This window comes from Balearica regulorum, chromosome 2 (assembly GCF_011004875.1).
Source record: "Balearica regulorum gibbericeps isolate bBalReg1 chromosome 2, bBalReg1.pri, whole genome shotgun sequence".
Classification (NCBI taxonomy): Eukaryota; Metazoa; Chordata; class Aves; order Gruiformes; family Gruidae; genus Balearica; species Balearica regulorum.
The window spans coordinates 150091920-150113828 of NC_046185.1; the positions used below are offsets into that span (position 1 = coordinate 150091920).

General features: G+C 39.1%; 1 protein-coding gene across 1 annotated transcript; it reads right to left on the reverse strand.

The window, feature by feature from the left end:
* Positions 1 to 1842: 1842 nt before the first annotated feature.
* On the reverse strand, positions 1843 to 20096 carry MASTL (microtubule associated serine/threonine kinase like). Its single transcript, XM_010312895.2, has 12 exons — positions 19857 to 20096; positions 17625 to 17762; positions 16056 to 16195; positions 15178 to 15266; positions 13717 to 13823; positions 13253 to 13382; positions 12500 to 12672; positions 10087 to 11328; positions 8021 to 8159; positions 4881 to 4994; positions 4684 to 4785; positions 1843 to 4048 (listed from the first exon to the last, which is right to left on the reverse strand). The coding sequence occupies exons 1-12, from the start codon at positions 20046 to 20048 to the stop codon at positions 3891 to 3893; spliced, it is 2724 nt and encodes a 907-aa protein (XP_010311197.2). The 5' UTR covers positions 20049 to 20096; the 3' UTR covers positions 1843 to 3890.
* Positions 20097 to 21909: the final 1813 nt, after the last annotated feature.

Sequence of the window (21909 nt, forward strand, 5' to 3'; positions counted from 1 at the left end):
CTAACTTGAAGACATTTCTGGTTAGCTGCTATTTCATCTTAAAGGTGAAGTGATTTATTTTTAGAATTTGCCAGGTAACAAAGAGAGACAGCTTTAACTTGCAGAAAGCAGATCAGTGGAGGTGAGACCTAGCAGGTGGTGTTCCGGCCTCAGGAAGGCACAGTCAGAACAGTTCTGGTACAGCACTGGAAACACGGACACCCAGCTCAAAATTGTGCTTTTGAAGCAAGTATCCAGCTACTCTCCTGCAGTGACTCAAACTTCATCTGGAAAACATAGGTTTGCTCTGCATGAAACCAGATGGAAGACATTCCACCTACTTGTAGTGTTCAGCTGAAGGAACCAGAACAGAGCCAGGTGTAAGCGTGTGTGTGTGTGCACATAGGGGCAGCTGTTCTGCTCCAGTCCTACAGCAGCACAGTAAGTGCCCAGCTGACTCACTGTAGTTAGTAGAGGAGCAGGTTCCCAGCAGGCATCACAGACCATCTAGGGACTCCATGCTCTCCTGCCATTAAATGCACAAGTATGGCTTGTAATCAAGGTTGCAGGAGGGTAAAGGGCACACAGACCTGTATTAGGAACTATTGGGTATTTCCCTATGTATAAGCACTGTCTTTGAGGTAGGGGGATACAGTCAGGGTTTCTTTGTGTAAAAATCCACCTCCCAGTGCCCCTGCAGCATCACAAGTATGAGATGCTTTAAAGAGAATAAAATGCAGAAGCAAGCAATAGCAAGACTGCAGTGTTTTATTTTATCTATTTAGACAAAAGTGTGCAAAGTAAATTTTTTTGAGGACATAGAGGAAAAGACTGCATTTTACTTTAAGAGTAACCATAGGTGAAACCTGATCATGCTGAAACTGGAAGCTCAAGACAACACAGCAGCATTTCCGTGTCTTGGCCTCCAAACATTGTGCAGCCTATAGGTGAACCTAACTAACAGCAAGTTAGTGGTAGTAAGAGCTGTCCAGGACTACTGCTTCTGGATGAGGAAGCATGACAGTTGCTGATCTCTACAGTTTTTAGCACACAGCTGGCCAGCTAATAGCAGATGAATCGTCTCCGAAGGTAACCTAGAAATTACAGAGTTTATACATAGGTTATGCAGGTAAACAAAGTTTAGGCCTTCAAAAACCACCAGATAACAGCTAGAGCACTTCCCAAGTGGTATTTCACAGCTTCCAAGAACCAGTAACTTGTGCCTGCTTACACAAATAGTTGCAGTTGATTACTAATGAGAAGAAACTTTAAATCTTTCAGCTACTACATTACAGCTTTTTGTACTTTTCCCTGTAATATTTCAAGTCAAGCAATAAGTGGGGAAAAACACAATGGAATTAAGGGTTGACAAGGAATTCCATGTTGAAGACTAAAGCTCGGATTCACCTTTTTAACAAAAACACACAAAACCCCCCAACAAACAAAACCACACCACAAATCCCAAACAATCAACATGTTAAACTCAACTCCCTGTTGGCCATGATCAGGATAAATGCAAGATATTGAAGAGAAGAGGGTACTGCAGGTCTTCAGTGGTAACTGCAGAATTTAACAGTTCTGGGCAGCAGCATAGTGATAACTGTTTACATTGGCAAATCGGAATGTTCAGTTGCCCTGTTTATTGTTCTATAGAATTTATGGTTTTGCATTATAAAGCAATGGTAGAACAATCATAATTTTCGTTTAGAAAAAGGGGTTTTTTTATGCCTAATGTTTTGGTGTACTATCATCTCTAGCTCTATATACACTAGCATTAGATTACCTAAAAGACTTTAAAGCACTTCTGTAGTTCATTGTGATAGGTTAAGAAAGTTTAGCTAGAAGCTTACTTGACCCTTGCAGCTGATTAAGAATTATTTCAGAGAGTTAGAGGTTATCTTTAAAGTGTTATACCACTGCAGTTTTTTCCATCTTGAGGGGAATATGTTCTACTGCAAAAACAGGAACAGGTTGTAAACATTTGTAAAGTACTGAAGACAAAGAGTTGTTGTGGTGTTCAGTTTACATTACTTCCTAACACATTTGTAGAGTATTTTCTTAGAGTATTTTTAGAGATTCATTCTTCTAAGATTAGTTTTGTTAAACCAGATTACTAGAAATGGAAGAATAAATTGCATAAAATACCAGTGATTACTTAATTTAAGGTATTCTTCTTCTTCATCCAGTTTATCTATTCTAACTACACACAGGAAAAATGCTGAAGAACTTAGTATATTCAGAGAATATCATCTATGGATACTGCTTCAGTGATGTATTACATTTGATTGATTGTACCTTTTTCACGTAACATTAATTTCAATAAAATTCAACAGTTTAGAAGTTTTCTGAAACTGAAGTCCTTCACAAAAGGAGCAAGAGTCACTCTATGTTCTGCAGCTTGCCAAGACTTTCACTCTGACAAATCCCAGCTCTAGGTGTGGTAACTCATTCTGAGCCGTTAAGCATTAGCTCTCTTGATCCTCCTAGGAAACTTCCTTTTTCTCCTCCGTTCTTTTCCCAGGGGAAACCCGAGGGGACAGCAGGAAGCCTAGCAGGCACTGCTCAGAATTCCATCAATAAATCTTGTCTTCCAGGCAGCAGGGCAATGAAGGGACAACTCACTCCCACTGCAAGAAGGGTCAGTTCGTGACACTTGAAAGTCACTTGGCAAACATGGCTAGCAAAATGCTCAGCTCCCAGCACGAGGCCAGTGGCTGGCACCACCACCTAGCACAAGCCATCTTTTATTTTTCAGGTTTGTGTTTAGATAAAGTCCTCAGTAAGCTAAGAAAGATACCAATACAAGAAAAATATGGAAGATAATTTAAACAGAATAACCTACAAAAGAATCTAAAACCTAGCAGATGCACATTTTGTGTTGCATTGAAAGACTGATTAAACATACTTCCCCCAATTAGGATTTATAATACTGAATATACACTGGTAACTTAAGATCTAGTAAAATCTAAGATCTGGGTGTGAGTTTAGAGAACACACTGTTAATTTGCAATCCATTATAGTCTTTAATACATAGCAGCTTCAGTATGAATAATACTTCACTTGTTAGCTAACACTCTGGTGATTTTTTGTTTTCTATCATCTGACATGGGTGAGTACAAAACACACATATACTCAGCATTTTCTGTTTAAAACAAGTAATTGCTAAAATGTATGCTGCTCAGTCCATCTTCCTACAGCGTCAGTGGTTACAATGCAACAGTTTAAACAGACTTGCCCCAAGTATCCCTTCCCTACCCCTATTTGTCCAGGAAAGGATAACAACCAGTCGAACTGCTGTCAGCCTCACATGCCACATCTAGCAGTGTTAACTGTGAACAACACTGTCTTTTAACCCTTCTCGGGGTAAGGGAGAAAGAGCAGTAAGATGTTGCAATGTTGCGTTAAGATTTCCATTTTCCACCTTGAATAAAACCATCAGTTTTGCAGAGTGGATATGTATTCAAACTGGTCAGAAAGGACTACTCCCAAACAAGACTGCTGTTACACTGAGCCACCAATAGGTAAATTATAATTAGATACAATTAGCATGCATTTATGTCCTTTCCCTGTTATGTTTAACTGGGAAATAACTTCACACCTCCTAAGTGGAGTTACTCATTGCTATTAAAAAAAAGCCCCGTTGTTGCCAAGTGTTATTAGCCCCAAGAAATACAACGCGCTGGCCTCTTAGTAAGGTGCAGTACATGAGACAAAGTAGCATGAAGGCACTTGATACCAGCAAAGTTTCATACAGTAGTTTTGCTTTAGAATAAAGGATACAATAATAAAAACAGACTGATAACTTAAAATACACTCTAAATTTAGCAAAGAAATTTAGATAAGACCAAACTAGTGTTCTTGGACAACCTGTAAGTGTGCAAAAACATGGAGAAAGTTCACTTATCTTGATGCTATAAGCTAAATCCAGACACAGTCAGGTGCTGAGCATTATTCCTAGCTTCAAAGTAACAAGTATCAGTTTCATCATCTGGCTGAGGTATGAATGGCATTGTTTGATTCTGCAGATTATCCCAGTCCACACCATGAAAGAGAAGGTGATGTTTCAGTTCTGAAATAGGTCATACAAGCATTATAAGCTTTATTTTGTCCAAGCCCCTTGGTCACTTTATTCCCTGGATGCATAGCTGTCAGTAGATTTGCTCTATTTTGCTGTTTTGAAAATTCACAGAAGTGCAAATTGCAGCTGGGTTTTGATTACCACCAACCTGAGTGGGACTGAATGACTGTCATGCCAACTGTCATCCCCTAGCTGGAGAGTGTTCTACACAGCACACACTGCATTACAGGTGCCCTGCAGTCACTTCTCATGATGGGGCACCACAGAAATTTTAAACATCGCTTCAAAGTCTGTTTCTAATTTTGCTAAAGTTCTGTGCCGAGCAGACATGCAGGAGTTGCTCCCACCCTTCTCCACTCCAAGCCACCTGCCTTTTGCTAGCTCATGGAGCAGTCCTCCTCTGCTACACATCCATAGCAAAACAGCATTAAAGCAAAAGTTCAATAAAAACCAGCCCACCCCAGCCCTGAAATTTCCTCATTCAAAAGGGCAAAATCCCACAAGAAATACAGAAAATACCACAACTTGTTAAGTGTTCTGGCACTATACAATGGAACCTAAATAGGCATTAAAGTTTTAGTCTAAGTTTCAGGAGAAAAAGAACCCAAGAGAATTTTAATACTAACCCTTCAGTCCAGCTCTCTTAGTACTGTCAATTGTTAGAAGAATATCTATTGCATTTTGGGCATTGTCAGACAGCTTTTCGTCACCCTCAGGCCATGGAATATCTACAAAGATGCAGATGAGTCATTAACTCAAACCATAAGACAAACATTGGAAATACATACTCTTCTCCCCCACCCTGATTACTGAAACAGATTACCTCTTTTCAAAATATTTTGGAAGACTTGTGTTGGTGTTTCATCATTAAAAGGTGGAATTCCAGTTAGAAACTCAAACAGACAAACTCCAAGGGCCCACCAGTCCACAGCAGAACCTGGTAAGAAAAATCCAGGTCATTACACTAACACAAATGATATTTGTAAAGATGTGAAGATTAGCCATGGCAGAAATTGTAGTGTTTAAATCCTGCAAAATTTCTTGGAAATTAAGAAAAAGAAAATAAGTTGTACTTCGTAATCATGCAGAAGACTACAAATACATTAAAGGACTTTTTAAAGTCAGTCTGCTCCTTAATTCATTATAGATAATACCAGGGTTTACTGATAAAAGCAAGGGGGCTCTTAAGAACAATCTAATTATTAATCAATTAAACAATCTAATTATATAACATCACAGAGAAACCAGGAGCTGACTCCTCCAAGAGATTGTTTTGTGGTAAGAAACTGTTGTCTTTAACAACTGCTCTAGAGCCTGGATGAGTGCTCCGTGTTGTAATCCATATCTTTTTTTCTCTCGGTTCTTTGAGAAGACTCCAAGAATTCAAACTATTGAACTTAATTTTCCTTTGTCTAAAGTTCTGTAAAAATATTGAAGACTGCTTGCAGAGATGAGCCAGCACACAAGAAGCTGGAATTACTTTCTATTACACCACAGTTGATTAGGGCAATGCATAGGTACTAGCTATCTCTCCTTTGCTATTAAATAATTTTGGTTTTCCATGTTCTAGGGTGTGTGTTTTTCTGCCAAACCCATCTTATTAACCTACTTAAAAACAAGCAGGCAGAGCAATCCCAGACACCACTGCATGCATTCTAAGCTTTCTGCATCTTTAAGCCATGCCCACTCCACTGTATAAAGAATAGATGCCACACTTGCTGCAAAAAAAAAATCTTGAAAAGACAGTCAGTGTAATTTTTCAGGGGTTTTTTGGCATATAAAAAAATTAAGAAAACAAACGCTTTGAGCCATTTCAAAAGGACTATTGACAAAGTTTAGAAATGCTGAAAACAGAAATGTTTGACTTGTAACCTAATGCACTTTTAGCAACTTTTAACAGCAGTAAGAGTGCCCCACCAAGCTAAGCATATCAAAGCAGTGATATCACATCCACTGTTGCTAGAGGTACTTGGATGTTCAGATAAAATATTCCCAGCTTCAGTCAAAGTCTAATAAGATCACAACTCTGAACAACATAGTAACACAGGTTTTAACAGCAATTTTTCCCACCCAAAGTTTAACTAAAGATTAGATTAACTCCTACCATATCCCTGCTAAATTATGTCTTCCAATATTTGAAGCAAGAAACAGAAATACCAGGTCTGGAGCATCTGAGCCTTCTTCACCCATACACAAAGTAAATCAGGCTGATTGTGTAAAGTGAAAGGAAGCAAGGAGAAAAAGCGTCTCTGGTTTCTTTCCTATTACACAATGTCTTTAAGAACGCTGACTTGACTCCTGAAGTATGGGCTTACACAAGAGATTTCTGACAGCCTAGTCACACTGATGCTGATGTTTCCTGAATCTTCTGTAGAAGCATCACACATTCTAATGTGGAGTGCATATTGGACATATCTTTCTATATAGAAAGACCCAAACAATTTTCTTGGAAATTGTGATCTAGTTATACTTTGACTGTTCAGTTATGCCAAACACTCCATCTCTGCACAGCATATAGCAAACTCACCAGAGATCAGAGTCCCTGTGTATGAAAAGACAATGAAGCAAGAACATTACAATTATTGCAAAAAACCTAACGAATACAAACATCAAGTATGATTCTCTGAAGACATGGGAATGCAGATTTTTTTTAAGGTAGTAACTCAACAATAAAGAAAGATGGCAATGTTAAATCTAAGTTAGAAGCAGAGATAAGATAGTTTTGTAACCCAATTATAGTTTAGGAATTTACAAGCAAGTCAACACCACCGGAAATATTTAGTGAGGGAAAGTTGAGTTCCGAAGCCAGAAAACGCTGGCTTCACCAAAGGTAATGGGAGATTTGTTTCCTGACATAAAGCCCAGACTCTTTGCAAGTTATCACTGACGTCCTGAAAACACTCGATAATTGCACAGAAATCACCTCACAACCAAGTTTTACATTGGAAATGTAATCAGTGCTACTTAGACAAACTGTTATCCAGTTTTAATGCCTGCCAAATAATCAGGATGCCTAAACAGAAGTACAAAACAGCTACATATGTTGAGTGATTTTAGTCATTACAGTTAAATTGTTAAATCTCTTAATACAGTTTTAGTTAATGTCTATTGGCTGCATACAGCAGAATTTTATTGTTCCACAGTTTAGTCATCGCTATTCCTCAATGAACATCTCATATAATTTTCCTAAGACTATTAGTGCTGCAAAATAAAAGTATACTTTTGCGGTGGAAATAAAATGTAATTACAAATACAACAAATGTATCAAGGATATATTGCATTTAATTTTTGTTAATGGTTCTTGCAAGTTAGCAGGAAAATATTTCAGACATTTTGTTGATCTCAGTGGAGCTCAGGATTCGAGCCAAAGAAATTTATGCTCTTCAAAGTTGTGTTATTTTATTACAGTATTTTGAAAAAAAACAAAACAAAACTGATGGCTACTACTGTCCACTTATATGGAAGATACTGCCAGAAATCTTCATGAGGTCACTTAATAACTGATTTGAATGCAACTTTATAAAGTTATCTGGATGCACATAACACTTGGATATCAATAAACACGGAATGCACTCTAAGAATAATTGGAGGCTTAATCCTTTCATACTAAATTTCACTAAGTCCCCCCTGCCCCACCCCAAAGAATCCTTGAGGACACTCAGGATGACCAAGCTGATTCCTAAACCACATTCAAGTCTCAGGCTGCTTAAGCACAGCTTCCAATGCATGAGATTAGCATCAGGCAAGACTATGCTAGACAGTCAAAACCACCAGTCTTGCGAAAAAAGTAAATGGAAGGAACAGCTGAAGGAAACACAGCCATCCATGTTGGCAAAAGCTAAGCACTAGGTATTTTTAAGGAACTCACTGTTGTATTACTTGAAGGGTTCAGAGTTCTGGAGACATTTTGAAGTGTAAATATGTCAGCTTTCAAACATTTACAAACTCCGCAGTTTGTCTTACCATGAGGTTTTGTCAAAAGCAGCTCAGGTGCCAGGTAGTCTGGGGTCCCTAGGATGCGTTCACCTTCTGCTGGGGCAGCTCCTCTTCTTACACTCTTTGGAGTTCTATATGGCGTGCCAGCATCTCCCTGATGAGGGGTCTTAAAAGATGAAACAATATTTCAGATGTCAAACAAAACCAGCTGAGAAACTCCCATCTCCAGGTTTAGTAATGGGTATAACAGTTGATACTTAAGTTCAAGTCAAGAACATGTCAAAAAAGTGTACATTCCCTGAAAATGTGTGAAATGTGCTTCTATTTCTTTATCTCAACCATCTTGAAGCATAAAAAGTTAATAGATATCTACTCTTTAAGAAACTTTTCCTCTAAGTTCTTCCTCCAGTGTCAAATCCATGTCTCCCAAAAAACCCAAACCAACCTATCTTAAACTCCTCTTTCAAAATCAAATCTGAAGATAACCTACTAAATAGAATGTCAAAATAGCCTTCAATTTTAGCACTGAGTTCTTAATATATGCTTGCTTTTCATTGGCCAATATGTCAAATACTTCTAAAATAAAAAGGAGAATCCTGAATTTTCTCACATATTGCATACTGGATGTAGTCAAAATATGTTAAATAAGCCTTTATTGTTTAACCTGTATCCTATGGGTTGCATAACGCCTGCAGATGAAGTTCTGCTCAAGTTAGGCTTAGTGACTCTTTACAGCTATACAAACCTTCTGAAAGTAATTTGGGACACTATTTGCAGATGAAATATGCAGGCTTGCAAAGAGATCAATAAATTCCCACAGCCAATAGGCTGACTGCAATGAAATATTTCCTGTTATGACCTGGACATTCTACTGAATTATCTTGCAGAGACTCATTCTTTATTTTTCAATATAACCTTAAATCCTATGTATCTGGTATAATGTTGTTTCCAACTTCATCCTCAGTGCAGCAGAGATCAAGTCATTATGACTATGCCACAAAGGCTACAGAACCCACTATTAAAATAGAAAACAAGTAATCAGGTCACAATGATATGACTTTAGAAAGAATCACAAAAGTATATAAAAAGGTGTTCTCCTGTTCAAATCTAAGTTAGAAAGATATATAATGCCACCAGCCATTTATTTCTCAGGAGCTGAAGCACATACTACTCTAACTCCATTTCAGCTGAATGCAAGCTAAGTTTCATAGTCAATTAAAATTTTATGCAGATGAAACACAAGCTAGCAATTCAAAGACATCAGGAAAAAAGGCTTTCCCAAAAATATCACTTTGAATGTCCCCTTTTTGTACACCAAACCATTCAACACACTGTCAGTTCTGTCAGAAAGCTTTAAATCCTACAACTAGAACCTAAGTAACTGGATGAAGGTCTTGCAGAGCTATGTCAAAATGAAACAGGAAACACTGATTGAAAAGTATACTTTTACTTTTCCCACACTGGGGCTCTAATTTACTTTAGGACAATAAAGTTTTTAGTTACTATCAGAAGGATTAAAAAGGTCAAAGCAAAAACTTCATAACCTGCAAGGAGCTATTACTGTTTACAGCAATCTTTGTAATAGGCTTGTGATGGGTACTTGACAGTACACATTACACCATCACTTTTACCAGGATAAAAAAAAAAGCAGGCACAATAGCAGTTACTAGCAGCTGAACAGCATTTACAGACTGTCTTGGGAAGGATGCAGGATTAAAAAAGTCAAAGACTTCCCATTACATCAGGAAACCTGTAATTACTCACAGGAAGTACCACACTGCACTAGAAGTAGGATGAGACAAAATAGCACAGGCTTTCCTTACCAGTTCACCGTAAGAGCAAAGGATTTTTCGGAGAGGTGGACAGACAATGCATGTTGAGCCAGAGACAAACCAGTGGCATACAGATGTTGCTAAGCTCTTACAGAAATTTAATTTTGGCCACACAAGTGTAGTAAGTGAAAGCCCATCAGCAAAGGTCACTCTGACAGACTACCTCAAACTACTTCAATTTTCCCTAAATTAACAACTGAAATACTTTCAGATCACTAATGTCTAATGCACACACAAAGTTTCTACATATCTCCTACATACCTGATAGACCCTATGTGGTCTTCCTTTCTGTAATGGAGTAATAGCTGTTGGGTAAGAGCCACTACAAGCAGGTGAAAGTTCCATTATATCTAAGGAAGCCATGCTACATGGCTCAGATACATTGGATACATTAATTGGACTATTATAACTTCGAAAAACAACAGCATTTTTTTTAAAGAGATTCAGTGCTTCCATCATCTTCTCTGAAGGAGAAGATGCTGTGTCAAGGCAAGTTTCTTTCACGTGTTTTTGGTCATAATCCTTTACATGTAATGGCTTGCAGTCCTGGGCAGTATGTGCTTCCTCTCCGTTTTGTGAGACATCTCGGGACTCTGGTGATGTAATTAGCACGCCTTCTGGTTTTGCTTCCTCGAAGGAGAGGTCTTTAACACTTTTGTCCAAATCTAGAAGCTGCTTTTCTAAATGGCTTTCTGTAGCAGACGTTTCAGGAAATAAGTCAGAATCTGCACTGAGGATTCCTAAAGGTTTTTCATCATCAGTGCCTAAAAAACTTGAGTTCATATACTCCGTTTTATCATTCTTTTCATAGTCTGCATCCAGATCATGCATAAGATTTTTGGCTATAATTGGAGTAAGTGATTTTTCTACTGTTTGCTGGTTACCAATGAAACTCTTAACTTCTTCCTTGCTTTTGCATGTGTCACGTAGGGATCCATCATCACAAAGCATTAAGGATTGAATTTCTGTTGTCAAACCTGTCCTTCTGTTTGCTGGAAATTCTGAGATTTGACAGCCACGTTTATATTCTGCATTTGTTTTTTTAACATAGTTAAGTTCCTGACAAGGACTAGTGTCAACTAATTCAAAGCTTCTTTTTACACCTGGCTTTTCAAAAATTTCTTCCTCTTTGATAGGCTTGACAGGTCCATTCTGCCCTGAAGGTGACTTTTGTTGATTGGAAGTTTCTGCTGTTTCATTAGTCCTATCTCTTTTATTTACAAAGACTTCTTCTTCCCAAATCTTATCTTCAGAAAGACATTTTCTGACTATGCCTTTTGCATCAAGTGTGGTCACAGGAGTATCTGTTATATCAGAATGTTCACTTCCCAACTTCTGCCTACTGCCAGAATCATTGCTGCTGATGGGAGAAATGGCAGATTCCAGTTCTTTTTTCTTTAAAACTTTAATACCATTGCTATTCAGTAACTCTACATTTGAAAGGAGATCTGATCCACTGTTACTTGTTTTGCTTGTTGTAGAACATAGTTCATCTTCACTTTGCTGCAAATGAGCACATGAAGTTTTGAGTATCAAGAAAAATAGGGTTATAGCATTATAGAAGCGTGTCCTTTAAAATACCGTATTTCTACTTTCATACACAACTGCAAATTGGCAAGCATTATTTATTCTTTATAACCACTAGTAGTGACAAAGGTGACATAACACATTAGAAAAATTGAAACTCAATTAGGGATAATTTGATCATTTGACTAAGAACATAAAATAAGATTGCTGGAATACAATAAAAAATGCAGTATTTTTAAATTCCTAAGGATGAAGAAATCTAGCAATAAAGTTGCATTTATGAGTTTATGTTAAGAAGTTAAGCTACAGAAGTTCCCAGTTTCAAAGAAACCCCAAACCAAAGAACCCCATCATACAACCCTGTGACATATCATACTTCAGAGATGACAAAAAAAATCTGATATTACTACTATTTTGGCAATACCATACTAAAAACAAGGCCTTGGGAAATGGACAGAAAACAAAGAATTGTAAATTGTTTGAAACATAAGTTTTTGTGCGTGATCTAAAAGCGAATTGCAGCAAGGGACTAAATAGCACAGCAGCATTTTCTTTTAGATCAATATTTGTACAGAATTTCATTAACAGTTTAAAATAGGAGAAAGTATTTTGTATCAGCTATAATCGCTGGTGTTAGTTGATACAAAACCCTTCAGTAATACAAACCTTAAAATTTTTCAGTTTTTAATAGCTTGTAGAAGTTTGAGGTGTATTTTATTTATTATTTTTCCCAAATTCTGCCTTTTAGAGAAATTCTTTTGTCTGTATGCTGAGCTAATAAGTTATAGCGATAAGGTCAGCTTCCAAAGAGCCAGTGCTCCCAGCACTGACCACTTTGTGAATAGGGGTAAACCAGTACCATCCAGTAGAGGCCTTCTCTTTCACTCCTTTGCTGCAGGCTAAATGGCATTTGCTTTTCCTCTTATGTCGCACAGGACTACGGTTTGTATGAAGAAAAATAATACTAGTTTGATCCAAAACTCCTACTCAGCAAGGATTACAAACCCTGCTGCTTCTCCTGCAGGAAGGCTTCTCTACACTTGAAATAACTGGGGTAAGTAGGTAGAGGAGATGTGCAACAGTGCATATACAAGTTAGAAGTATAAGCTAATTTTAATTTATAGTGGGAAGATGAAACAGTCCTGACCTCTACATCTTTCTCCCACCTGGGGCTGCTGTAGCATTCTGATTCCATACTGGACAGGTATGTGTGTGACTGACTACTGAGACTGGAGGTACCAAACCTTTTTCTTGACTGAAGTAGAGTAGGAGTTAAACTTCTCACTGGCATCACAGGAGTTAACTGAGAAGTATCAAGATCTTGAGAGGGGAAAAAAAAAAATAATTCAAACAGATAAAAAAATTGGTAACATATATTAAGCAGCTTCACACTATGTCAAGTTTTCACATCAAAGTAAGTTACAGAAAGCTATGTGTGACATCATAATTTCTCTTGTCATCTTTCCTGCATAGTCAATTCACTCATTTTTTTGAAGTAGGGACTTGCCTAGAATTTAAAAGCAATATGAACATTAGCACCATAATAGCCTTTTTTCTCATTTCAGGTTAGAAATGAGCAGCAAGATAAGACAATTTAAATGAAAGCACACGTTGCCATATTAAATCATTTTCAATGAACGTATGCCAAGAACTGATGCTATTTCTGTAAAATCTTAAAGGGTTATTTTAAATTCAGTAGTTATGTCATCTTTTGATTTTATTTTTTCAAATGCACAAGTAGTGTAGGTGAAAACATGTCAGACCTTAAGAACTGGAAGAATAGTAGCAAGACACTGATAGAAGCACACCTTTTATCAAGTGGGCCCAAGCTACTCACAAAATTAAAAGACCACAGCCTTACAGCAAAAGTATTACTCAGAACAAGGCTTGGTATACTCACATGTTTTGAATAATCTAGTTGAAAGAGGGGTATTTTCCTTTTGGACCATAGGTAAGGGAGAAACCACTTCATGCAGACTGTCAGATGATTGACTTGAACTGCACCCTGGCATTTTCATTCCGGCAGTATACTATCAAGCAGAAAGAAGCATGGTTAAAAGTTAATGGAGCCTGAACAAAATATCTAGGATTGAAAGCAGGGCTTCACACATTCTTTATTACGTTTACGTTGGAGCTTAGCCATGCCCATTTACCAAGTTTTCCGAAGCACAACTGATAGCCAGCAATTTGACTATAGTCCAAGGTAATCACTTCAGAACTTCACGGTACTGGAAACATGTACTAAGTCATTCTACCAGCTGGCAGAAGAGGTGCAAAAATAGCCTTACCACTCCTATCATTACATTTAAAATAGTAAATAAACTAAAAGAATGAAGTATTTCAAAGACACTGAAAATTACTTACAAAACCCAAAGAACTGATGAGAGACAACAATTGTCCTGGAGTACGCGAGTAATCTTGTTTGGGCTTTGCCATTGATGGTGTAGTAAGGATATCTATCATATTTATCTCTACAGACAGACAAAAAATATGAAGTAGGTCAGGTTTTCCTTTTGCTATTAAATAAACACAATTACAGGCACATGCTTAAGTTTTATCAAGAGGGAAAAAAGTTTAGTCACATACTGAACAAATATACAGAAGCAGCCACCAAACCCAAGTGAAGACATACCCATACATTCTTAATCAACACAAGCTGTTTCTTCATGTACATCCATCAAATTACAGTTTATAAATACAGAAACTGTAAAAGTTCTATTTCTTTTCTGACATACTATGTTGTAAGTGTTATGCTTTCTAACTTGATACCAACTTTGGTTTTTAGGCAATTCCAGCCTATAGCCTGTGGGCTAAGATGGTAAATTGGTTTTAGGCAATTCCAGCCTATAGCCTGTGGGCTAAGATGGTAAATTTGATTCAAAGTCTGCCTTCTCTCCCAAAAACATCTCAAAAGAGCTACAGATTTTTCATAGGTGAAAATTTAACCTTCAATGCCATTTTTTTTTTTTCCTCACTAGAGGTAAGTCGGCTTATAGCTTACATACCATGTTCAACTAGACATCATAATCTGTCCCATTAGAACGTATCTGTTAAAGCAGTATGTTATGTATGTTATCAGAAACTCCATAGACAACTCTGATTTTCTACATTCCTTTAATTATACAAAAAGGATGTACCTGCCAGCAGCTGTCTCAAACTAAACTGGTGCTGTGCAGCATTAGTTTGGCTGATATGACGAATGTATTGAAGGTGCAAACTAGTTCAGGAACTGGCTATTCACCTCAAGAGCTGCAGCCTATTGCCTGTGCCAGACAGTCATTTGACTAATTAGCTGTATCCTCTGCTACTTGAAAACACTACATTCATATGCTAAAGTGCTCATTTATAATATTCTGTTAGGGACTCATCACCTCCCCCCTGTTCCTCACATTAATATCTGGAAGGTCCCAGTTCAGGTTGGAAATTAATATATACAAGGACAGAGAAACATGAACTGAAGGACAGAAATAGCCAGAGAAGCACCAAGAAAAAGCCAGAATTATTCATTCACCCTTTGAATTCTCTTAGTGGACTTCAGAGAACTTTGAAATTCATGCCCCTCAAGAGAAATGGCTCTAGATCATATTTCATACACCCTTGTCCCAAAGAATAAGTGTTTTAGCTTCTGAATTGCAATGCATAGAGCAGACTCTTTACTAGAATGTACCTTATCCGTTCTTACCTACTAGGAATCAGGTATTAGTGCAACATTTGGGCTTATTTAATTGAAAGCCTCTACAGGGATGTAAATCATTAAATAATATGGGAACATGACACACAAAAAAACCATTCTAATGCAGCCAGAAACATACAGACAACTCTTACCTCTGTTCAGAGTAACTCTGGAAAGCCCAAAGTCTGTCAACTTTATATGGCCCTGATTAGAAATGAGCATATTGTCTGGCTTCAGATCCCTGAAGACATTAATATAGTTGAAGTCAGCAAAAAGACAACTGAGCAATATTAAGAAAATTAACTGACCAAAACACTCAATAAAAAGCATTGTTCATAGCTGTTTCTCAATAACATATCTTAGCCAGCAGAGGATTCCAATTGGAGGAATACCCCAAAACAATTAAACTCATCTAGCACTAAATATACAAATGTTTCAGGCCTTGTAAAACCACCATGTATGTCACAAGAGTGGCACATTTTGTTTTTCAGCAGGTTTAACAAGTGTTCTTCATGAGTACTACCATCACAACATTTACCAATATGTAGCTCCTATGCATGACAAGCAAGCCTCTAGTAAGTTTTCACATGTTCTCTGTGCCACTACTGAATGCAGCAAAGAACTCTCACTACAGGGGGAACATTAGAGTAGTCAACATCCCTTTGTCCTACAGTTACATGCTTGCAGTATCCAGAGGGTTCCCGAACTAATAGTCATTTAAATGCCACAGGGAAAGGGGACCTAGAAGGCAGCATAGTTGCTAACACATCACTGTACTGGGAGAGAGCACGCAAGCAGGGGAAAGCAATGTGTATCTGTCTGCTTAAAATATATACACACTGATTTTATTTTAGGTGTTGTTTCATGCAGTGCTGCAGTGTACACATACAAAAAGAGATTCCAGAAGCTCTAGCAAATGAGGAAGCTGTTACTATGAAATGGGCATTGGTTGTATGTTTGAGTGAAAAAATAAAAACCCAAACTACCAAATACTTAATTGGAAGAAAAAAAAAAAAAAAGTAGGTTTTACCTGTGGATTATCCCATGCCTGTGAAGATAGTCAAGAGCCAATGCTGCTTCAGAAATATACTTAACAGCCATTTCTTCATCAAAATATCCATAAATATGGAGAAGAGATTTGACATCGCCACCAATAAGGTACTCCATCACCTGCCATTCAAGCGTTTTAAATTTAACATTTTAAAAACATCTTTCAAGTTTGCAAGTAAAAGATAAAATAGCTTTCACCCCTAGAAAAATATAATTTCAAAAGCAAAATTATTGTTTCCCACATGATACTTTTCACTTGGATAAAACAATTAAAGCTTCAGATGAAAGAAGAAATGAAGCATTCTCTTTTAATAGACCATTTACTTATTTTATATTATTTGCCTAGCCTACTTTCTGTAGTCAGCTCTCAAATAACTACGGTAGTTAGCTTTTTTAATTAACTTCTGGAAGATTTCTATATTATAGAAAATAAATTGCAAAGCACTTCTGTGAAACTCAAGGACTGAAGCCAAAGACACCTGCTCAAGACAAATCAAAATATCAGTGATCTCAATGATTTTGTTTGGCAAGTGTTTATACACAATATTAATTTCAGAGCTGAGCCTTGTGAAATAAGTGCAAATTTCCAGAAACACATACAGTGAGAGCTACTGCGCATTTAAGAAATGAAAAAGTGTTTCAAAAAATACACCCATCCACAAAAATTATGCAAACCTACACATTACTATGGGTCATGTCATATTCAAGATAGAAGTCAGTGGAGTTTCAGAAACTCACTCTTCAATGAAAGATCAAATTTATGAGGTTTTGATCAAGAAACCTCACCAATACTTAGATTCCAATATACAATACTACTCCGCATATATGGCTCTAGCATCTCCTTTACAAATCCTTCATCCTGAACTCCTCTACTCCACATAGTAAACAGAGATTCCAGGAAAAGAAGCCTTTGTTTGCACTCAAAATGCATTGTAGGAGTGCATAGCAACCTCTCCTCAGAATTTAATCAAGCTGTTCACTGTGTTTGCTTACAGCAAGCCAGACAAATTACACCAGATCCTTTGTAGACAGTCTTAATCCATGCCTACCTTTATAAGGGGGAAGTATATAAAACCACATTCAAGTCCTACTGTATTCCACATTGCTCCGTGTAGACTAGCACTTAGTTTTGCCACTCAGTTATCCTCTTGTCATCTAAGCCAATTACCATAATGAATTTTGAGCACAGGCAACACGTAAAATGGATTTCCTTTAAGTGAGCCACAGAGTATCTTTCAGTCACTTGGATTCCGCTTGAACAGAATGGTTTCTTACTTTGTTTTCCCTAAGGTTTCTCCACATATTCCTAAAACAGATTAGCTATTAGAAAAGATTCTCCTGTGCAAAGAGGAAATACAGGTGGAAAGATCTCAAAGGTACCAGGGGAAGAGAAATATTTCACTTGTTCAACCATTCTGAGAAAGAAGAAAGTAAAAATGACTAAGGAACACTCACTCACTACCATAAAAATACGCTTTCAGACACGAATATAGTTCTGTGCTCCATTTTCAATGCTATCATAAAACACCACAGTTATTTATATACTCACTAAATAGATGTTATTAGCTGACTGAAGTGAGTAGTATAAGTGCACAATGAAAGGACTTTTACTGAGAGCCAGTGCATCCCTCTCTGCCTGGACTTGGTGAACCATGTTTTTGTTGATCATGTCTGCTTTTTTCATCACCTGAAAAACAAAACAAAATCAAGTAGATTAACATTATTTTCTTTTCGCAGTTCTTCAGTTAATTCATTTATCTCTATACTCCAAACTTGCTCACTTACATGTAAAACAGAGCTATAACTTCATATACAGACAGAATTTTAAATCACAGGTTATTAGAGAACATTTTCATTGCTCTCCTTCTAATTCAGTCCTGAACGGAAATCACACAACCAATAATTACCACAGTTGCACACACTGGAAAATGAGTGTTTAGTCTGTATCTGAAATTAAGCTGCCCTGAGTTAATCCTGTTATCCACAGTACACAACTCAGAACCAGGAAAAAGTGTTCAATGCTTAGATATACACTTGCTGACCAAGTCTTTCCATCTCTTCAGAGGCTGAGATATATGGCCTGGGGACTGAAAATAGAGTACAGCAGTAAGCCATCCCATCTAGGTATCCTCAAGCGCAAGACTACAACTATTCCAGCCTCTTAATCCTTAACTTTGCAGAGAAAGCAAGTACATTTTTGATTAATTTAAAATTTACAATCAAGTCATCCAGCAAATATTTGGGGTTTTTTTTGGGAAGAAGCCTCAAAGGCATGCAACTCACAATAAAGAAGTAACAAGCTTAACTGTGAATTAAGCCCTAATTCCTGTATTAAATGACTCCACTATATGTTGATGCCCACTCAACAGTAATCTTGAATAGAAGATGCATAATAGGTAGGTATTTAGGCAAGCATTGCACACACATTGGAAGTTCACCCACCTTCAACAGCTTTGGTCTGGTATGTATGGTGATATTAAAGCAAGTTTAATTTATCCATTCTCTATGCAACACAACTGTAAAGAGTTGAGTCTACAGCTACCACCACCATTCAATAACAGAATTTGATAACACATAAAAATACCAAGACATAAAAAATATAATTTGATACCTTCTATTTAAGTGTTGACCTTAACTGTAGAAAATATTTAGCATATATTAGATTCAGTAGCTTGAATAATCTGTAAGTCTCACTGCAGTAGGGATAAAGGATTTACACAGAAGCTTTTAGGTCACAATACTTTGACTAAACTTATATAAGATACTAAAGTAAGGCAACTGAACCACTCTATATGCAGCACCTAAACTGCAGAAAATTAGTTTCCCCAGCTACCATCACTATTATCAAGGCTGATACAGAAAAATTCCAAGACATACACAGAATGCACAGAACTACACACTTAAGTGCTGACCTTAAGTGTACTAATTTTTAGCATGTTACATGCTGTAGCTGTGAACAATCCATAAACTTCACTGCAATAAAGGATTTCCACAAAAGCTTTCACCTCAAGTGCTTATAATAATAGACATATATAGCTCTGAACAGCAACATCTATTTCACATGACTGTTTTTACATTTCCTTTTCTTTGTGTACTATGCAGCTGGTTACAATCCTTTTAATTGCATAGTCAAGCTTGCACAAACCATTGGTAAAGTTTTTACTACTAACAAGCCCAGGTTTTAATCCTTTGTGTATCAACATAGAAAATGCAACAGTTGCGGGATTTTTTTTTTAAATGTGTACTCAGCAAAAGTCCTTTTTGTAATTTGTTCTCTTTATACATCTCACAGGCAGCCTTTTCATTCACGAACAAATGTGAGAATGCCCTCCCAGTGGCATCACAGCTGAACGTGTTCAGTTATAACAAGCATTTACAGGCAAGAGGCAAACAGCACCCTGACGCTTTGGAACGCTTTTGATGTAGTTTCTTCAACATTTAAGGTACTTCTAAAAGCAGATGTCATTATCATACGCCTCCTAACCAGAGCCTCCAGACGAACAGGAACGTGAGGAGAAAGCCAAAGGCAGCCATGACGACAACACACCTTCCAGGCCCCAGGCTTCTGCCAGAAGGGCGGCAGCTCCCCAAAAGCCCGAGAGCCGGAAGGCTGAGGGGCTAACGCCAGGGCAGGCCTCAGCGGGGCGCCTCTTTCCCCTCGGGACGTCCCTTTCCCACACAGGGTTAAAGGAAAGCGGAGGGCGGCAGCGGCGCGACAGCAGGCAGCGAGAGGGCCCCGAGGGCCGCAGGGGGCAGGGAGGCGCCCCTCGCAGTCCCTCACCTTCACGGCATAGAGCCTGCCCGCCTTGCGGCCCAGGTACACCTTCCCGAAGGCACCGCGGCTGATGGGCTTCACGATGGTGAACTCCTCGATGGAGGGGGGCCGGGGAACCTCGATGCGTCTCGGGCCGGTAGCAGCGACATCGCCCCTCTCCTCCAGCCGCGCCTCGGCCGCCGGCTCCACCGTCCCCATGTCGCGCCTCAGCCCTGGCGCCCCGCGCGGATTCAAAGCAGCGCCCGCCCCGCCCCCTGGTGTCACCGGCCAACGGGCGGAGGAGGGCGGTGCTCTCGCGAGACCCCTCGGGCGCCGACCGTTGCGGCCACACGGAAGCGCCTGTAACGGCGGCGCGTCTTCTCGGGCGGGTGGCGGCCCGGGGCCCCGCCGCGGCGGGCTGCCCCCCCCCCCCGGCTCTCGCGTCCCGGCAACGCTCGGGCACTTCATGTGCTTCCTACCGAGCGCGCCCGCCGCCGCCGCCGTTAGAGACGCCATCGCCGCCGTTCTGCGCAGGCCTCTACGTGGCGGCGGTTGCCGTGATGCCCGGCCTCCGGTCTCACCCATGCTGTGCTGCTCTGGGTAGTATCTAGTGAAGGAGTTCAATATTGTCGCAGGCAAGCTGAATAAAGCTGGCTGCAGTGTAACCAGCGAGGTTTCGCAGTGTTGCTGTAGTGCAAGTATTTCTAAGAGGCTCTTGTCACTATTTCCGGCTAAACCATACTGCCTCATTACAGCCTTCCCAGCTTCATCAGAAGGATTCCTTAAAAAAGATTGCCTCCTCTTCATTGTATATTCCAGTTAAAACCCACAGTATTCATTCTGCTGTGTGTTGGGTTTCGGGTTTTTTTTAGAACATTAATCATGATTATCAAAGCTGTTGATCTGACTAATCACTACTCAATGGTCTACGTTTCTAATCTGGCAGTAGGTTGTTAATTTCTATCAGCAGGTAGACTCTCCTCATTTCTGTGGGATGCTTGAAGGTGTAGGAATTCAATGGAACTCGGTATAAGACATTAAGGAACTGGAAGGTAGTAATTACTTAGAAAGAAACCACTGATTTTGGTCCCATGTAGTAATATTCTCACATGCTTCACTCACATTTTCTCACACCGGCATACTTGCAAGCTCCAAGAGTTGTGTGTCCAAATGGCGTAGCAGGATGGCTTGTGCGTGAGAACGCTACCTAGCCAGTCCTTACTATTGCTGTTGAGCCCATACTGTCTCTTGGCGTCCTCTGGATTGGTGGTGACAAACTGCTTTCTGGACAGGCCTTTTATGATCAGGAGTTAGAATAATGGGATCTGTTGCTTCCCTCCGATTCTTGATTACTTCAGCCTGCATTAATCTTACACAGGGTTGCTCCCCGTTTTGTTTCCTTATTTTGGGTATCTCCGTGGCTCCATTCTGCCCTCCTGTTGTGACAGCAGGGACACGGGTGGCATTCGCAGCATGCTCTGACCTTGTTGTCATCCTCCTGTTCCCAGAGCACAGGAATTATCTGTGATGGCGCCTTATCGGAGCGCAGGCCTTCTGCTTTCAGTTTACACAGCAGTCATCAGTGTTTACCAGTGTTACTGCTCTCAGTTGTGCTCCTGGTCATTCTCTTAACCCCTGCCTTAGTGCCTTTATGTTGCTTTCACATATACATTGCTGTTCATAATTAACTCACACCAATCTTAATTGTTCTGTTGCAGTCCCTATGTCAGCAAAGAGCTGTCTCTATAGAGGTCAGTGCAGAACTCTGGGTCTCAATGCAGCCTCATCAAGCCCTTGTTTTACTTTAAGATACATCCATCACTTACAAGATGATACTGCACAGGGAGGCCTTGCTTGTACTTGTGAAGGAGTGCTGCTATCCCACAGATCCCAGCAATAGATACAATTTAATGTGCAATTGTAGAAAACATAATGTTGTAAATTAGCTTTCTATAGCAGTATTAAACACCACTTATCACTGGCTGTATTTGTCATTTAACTCTGCAGCATTAGTTTAGCTATGTCGTCAGCAGCAATTTCAGCAGAGAAGCCCAGCCGAGAGCATGAGGGTTTGCTCCTT

Bases quoted from the DNA above. Each gene is read 5' to 3' on its own strand.
- MASTL (XM_010312895.2), bottom strand. From the start codon at position 20,048: ATGGGGACGGTGGAGCCGGCGGCCGAGGCGCGGCTGGAGGAGAGGGGC. The intron at 15,267-16,055 runs GTAAAACCTACT...TAATGTCTTCAG, and splicing joins AGGCATGGGATAATCCACAG to GGATCTGAAGCCAGACAATA. The intron at 12,673-13,252 runs GTGAGTATACCA...TCCCCTCTCAAG, and splicing joins AACTAGATTATTCAAAACAT to ATCTTGATACTTCTCAGTTA.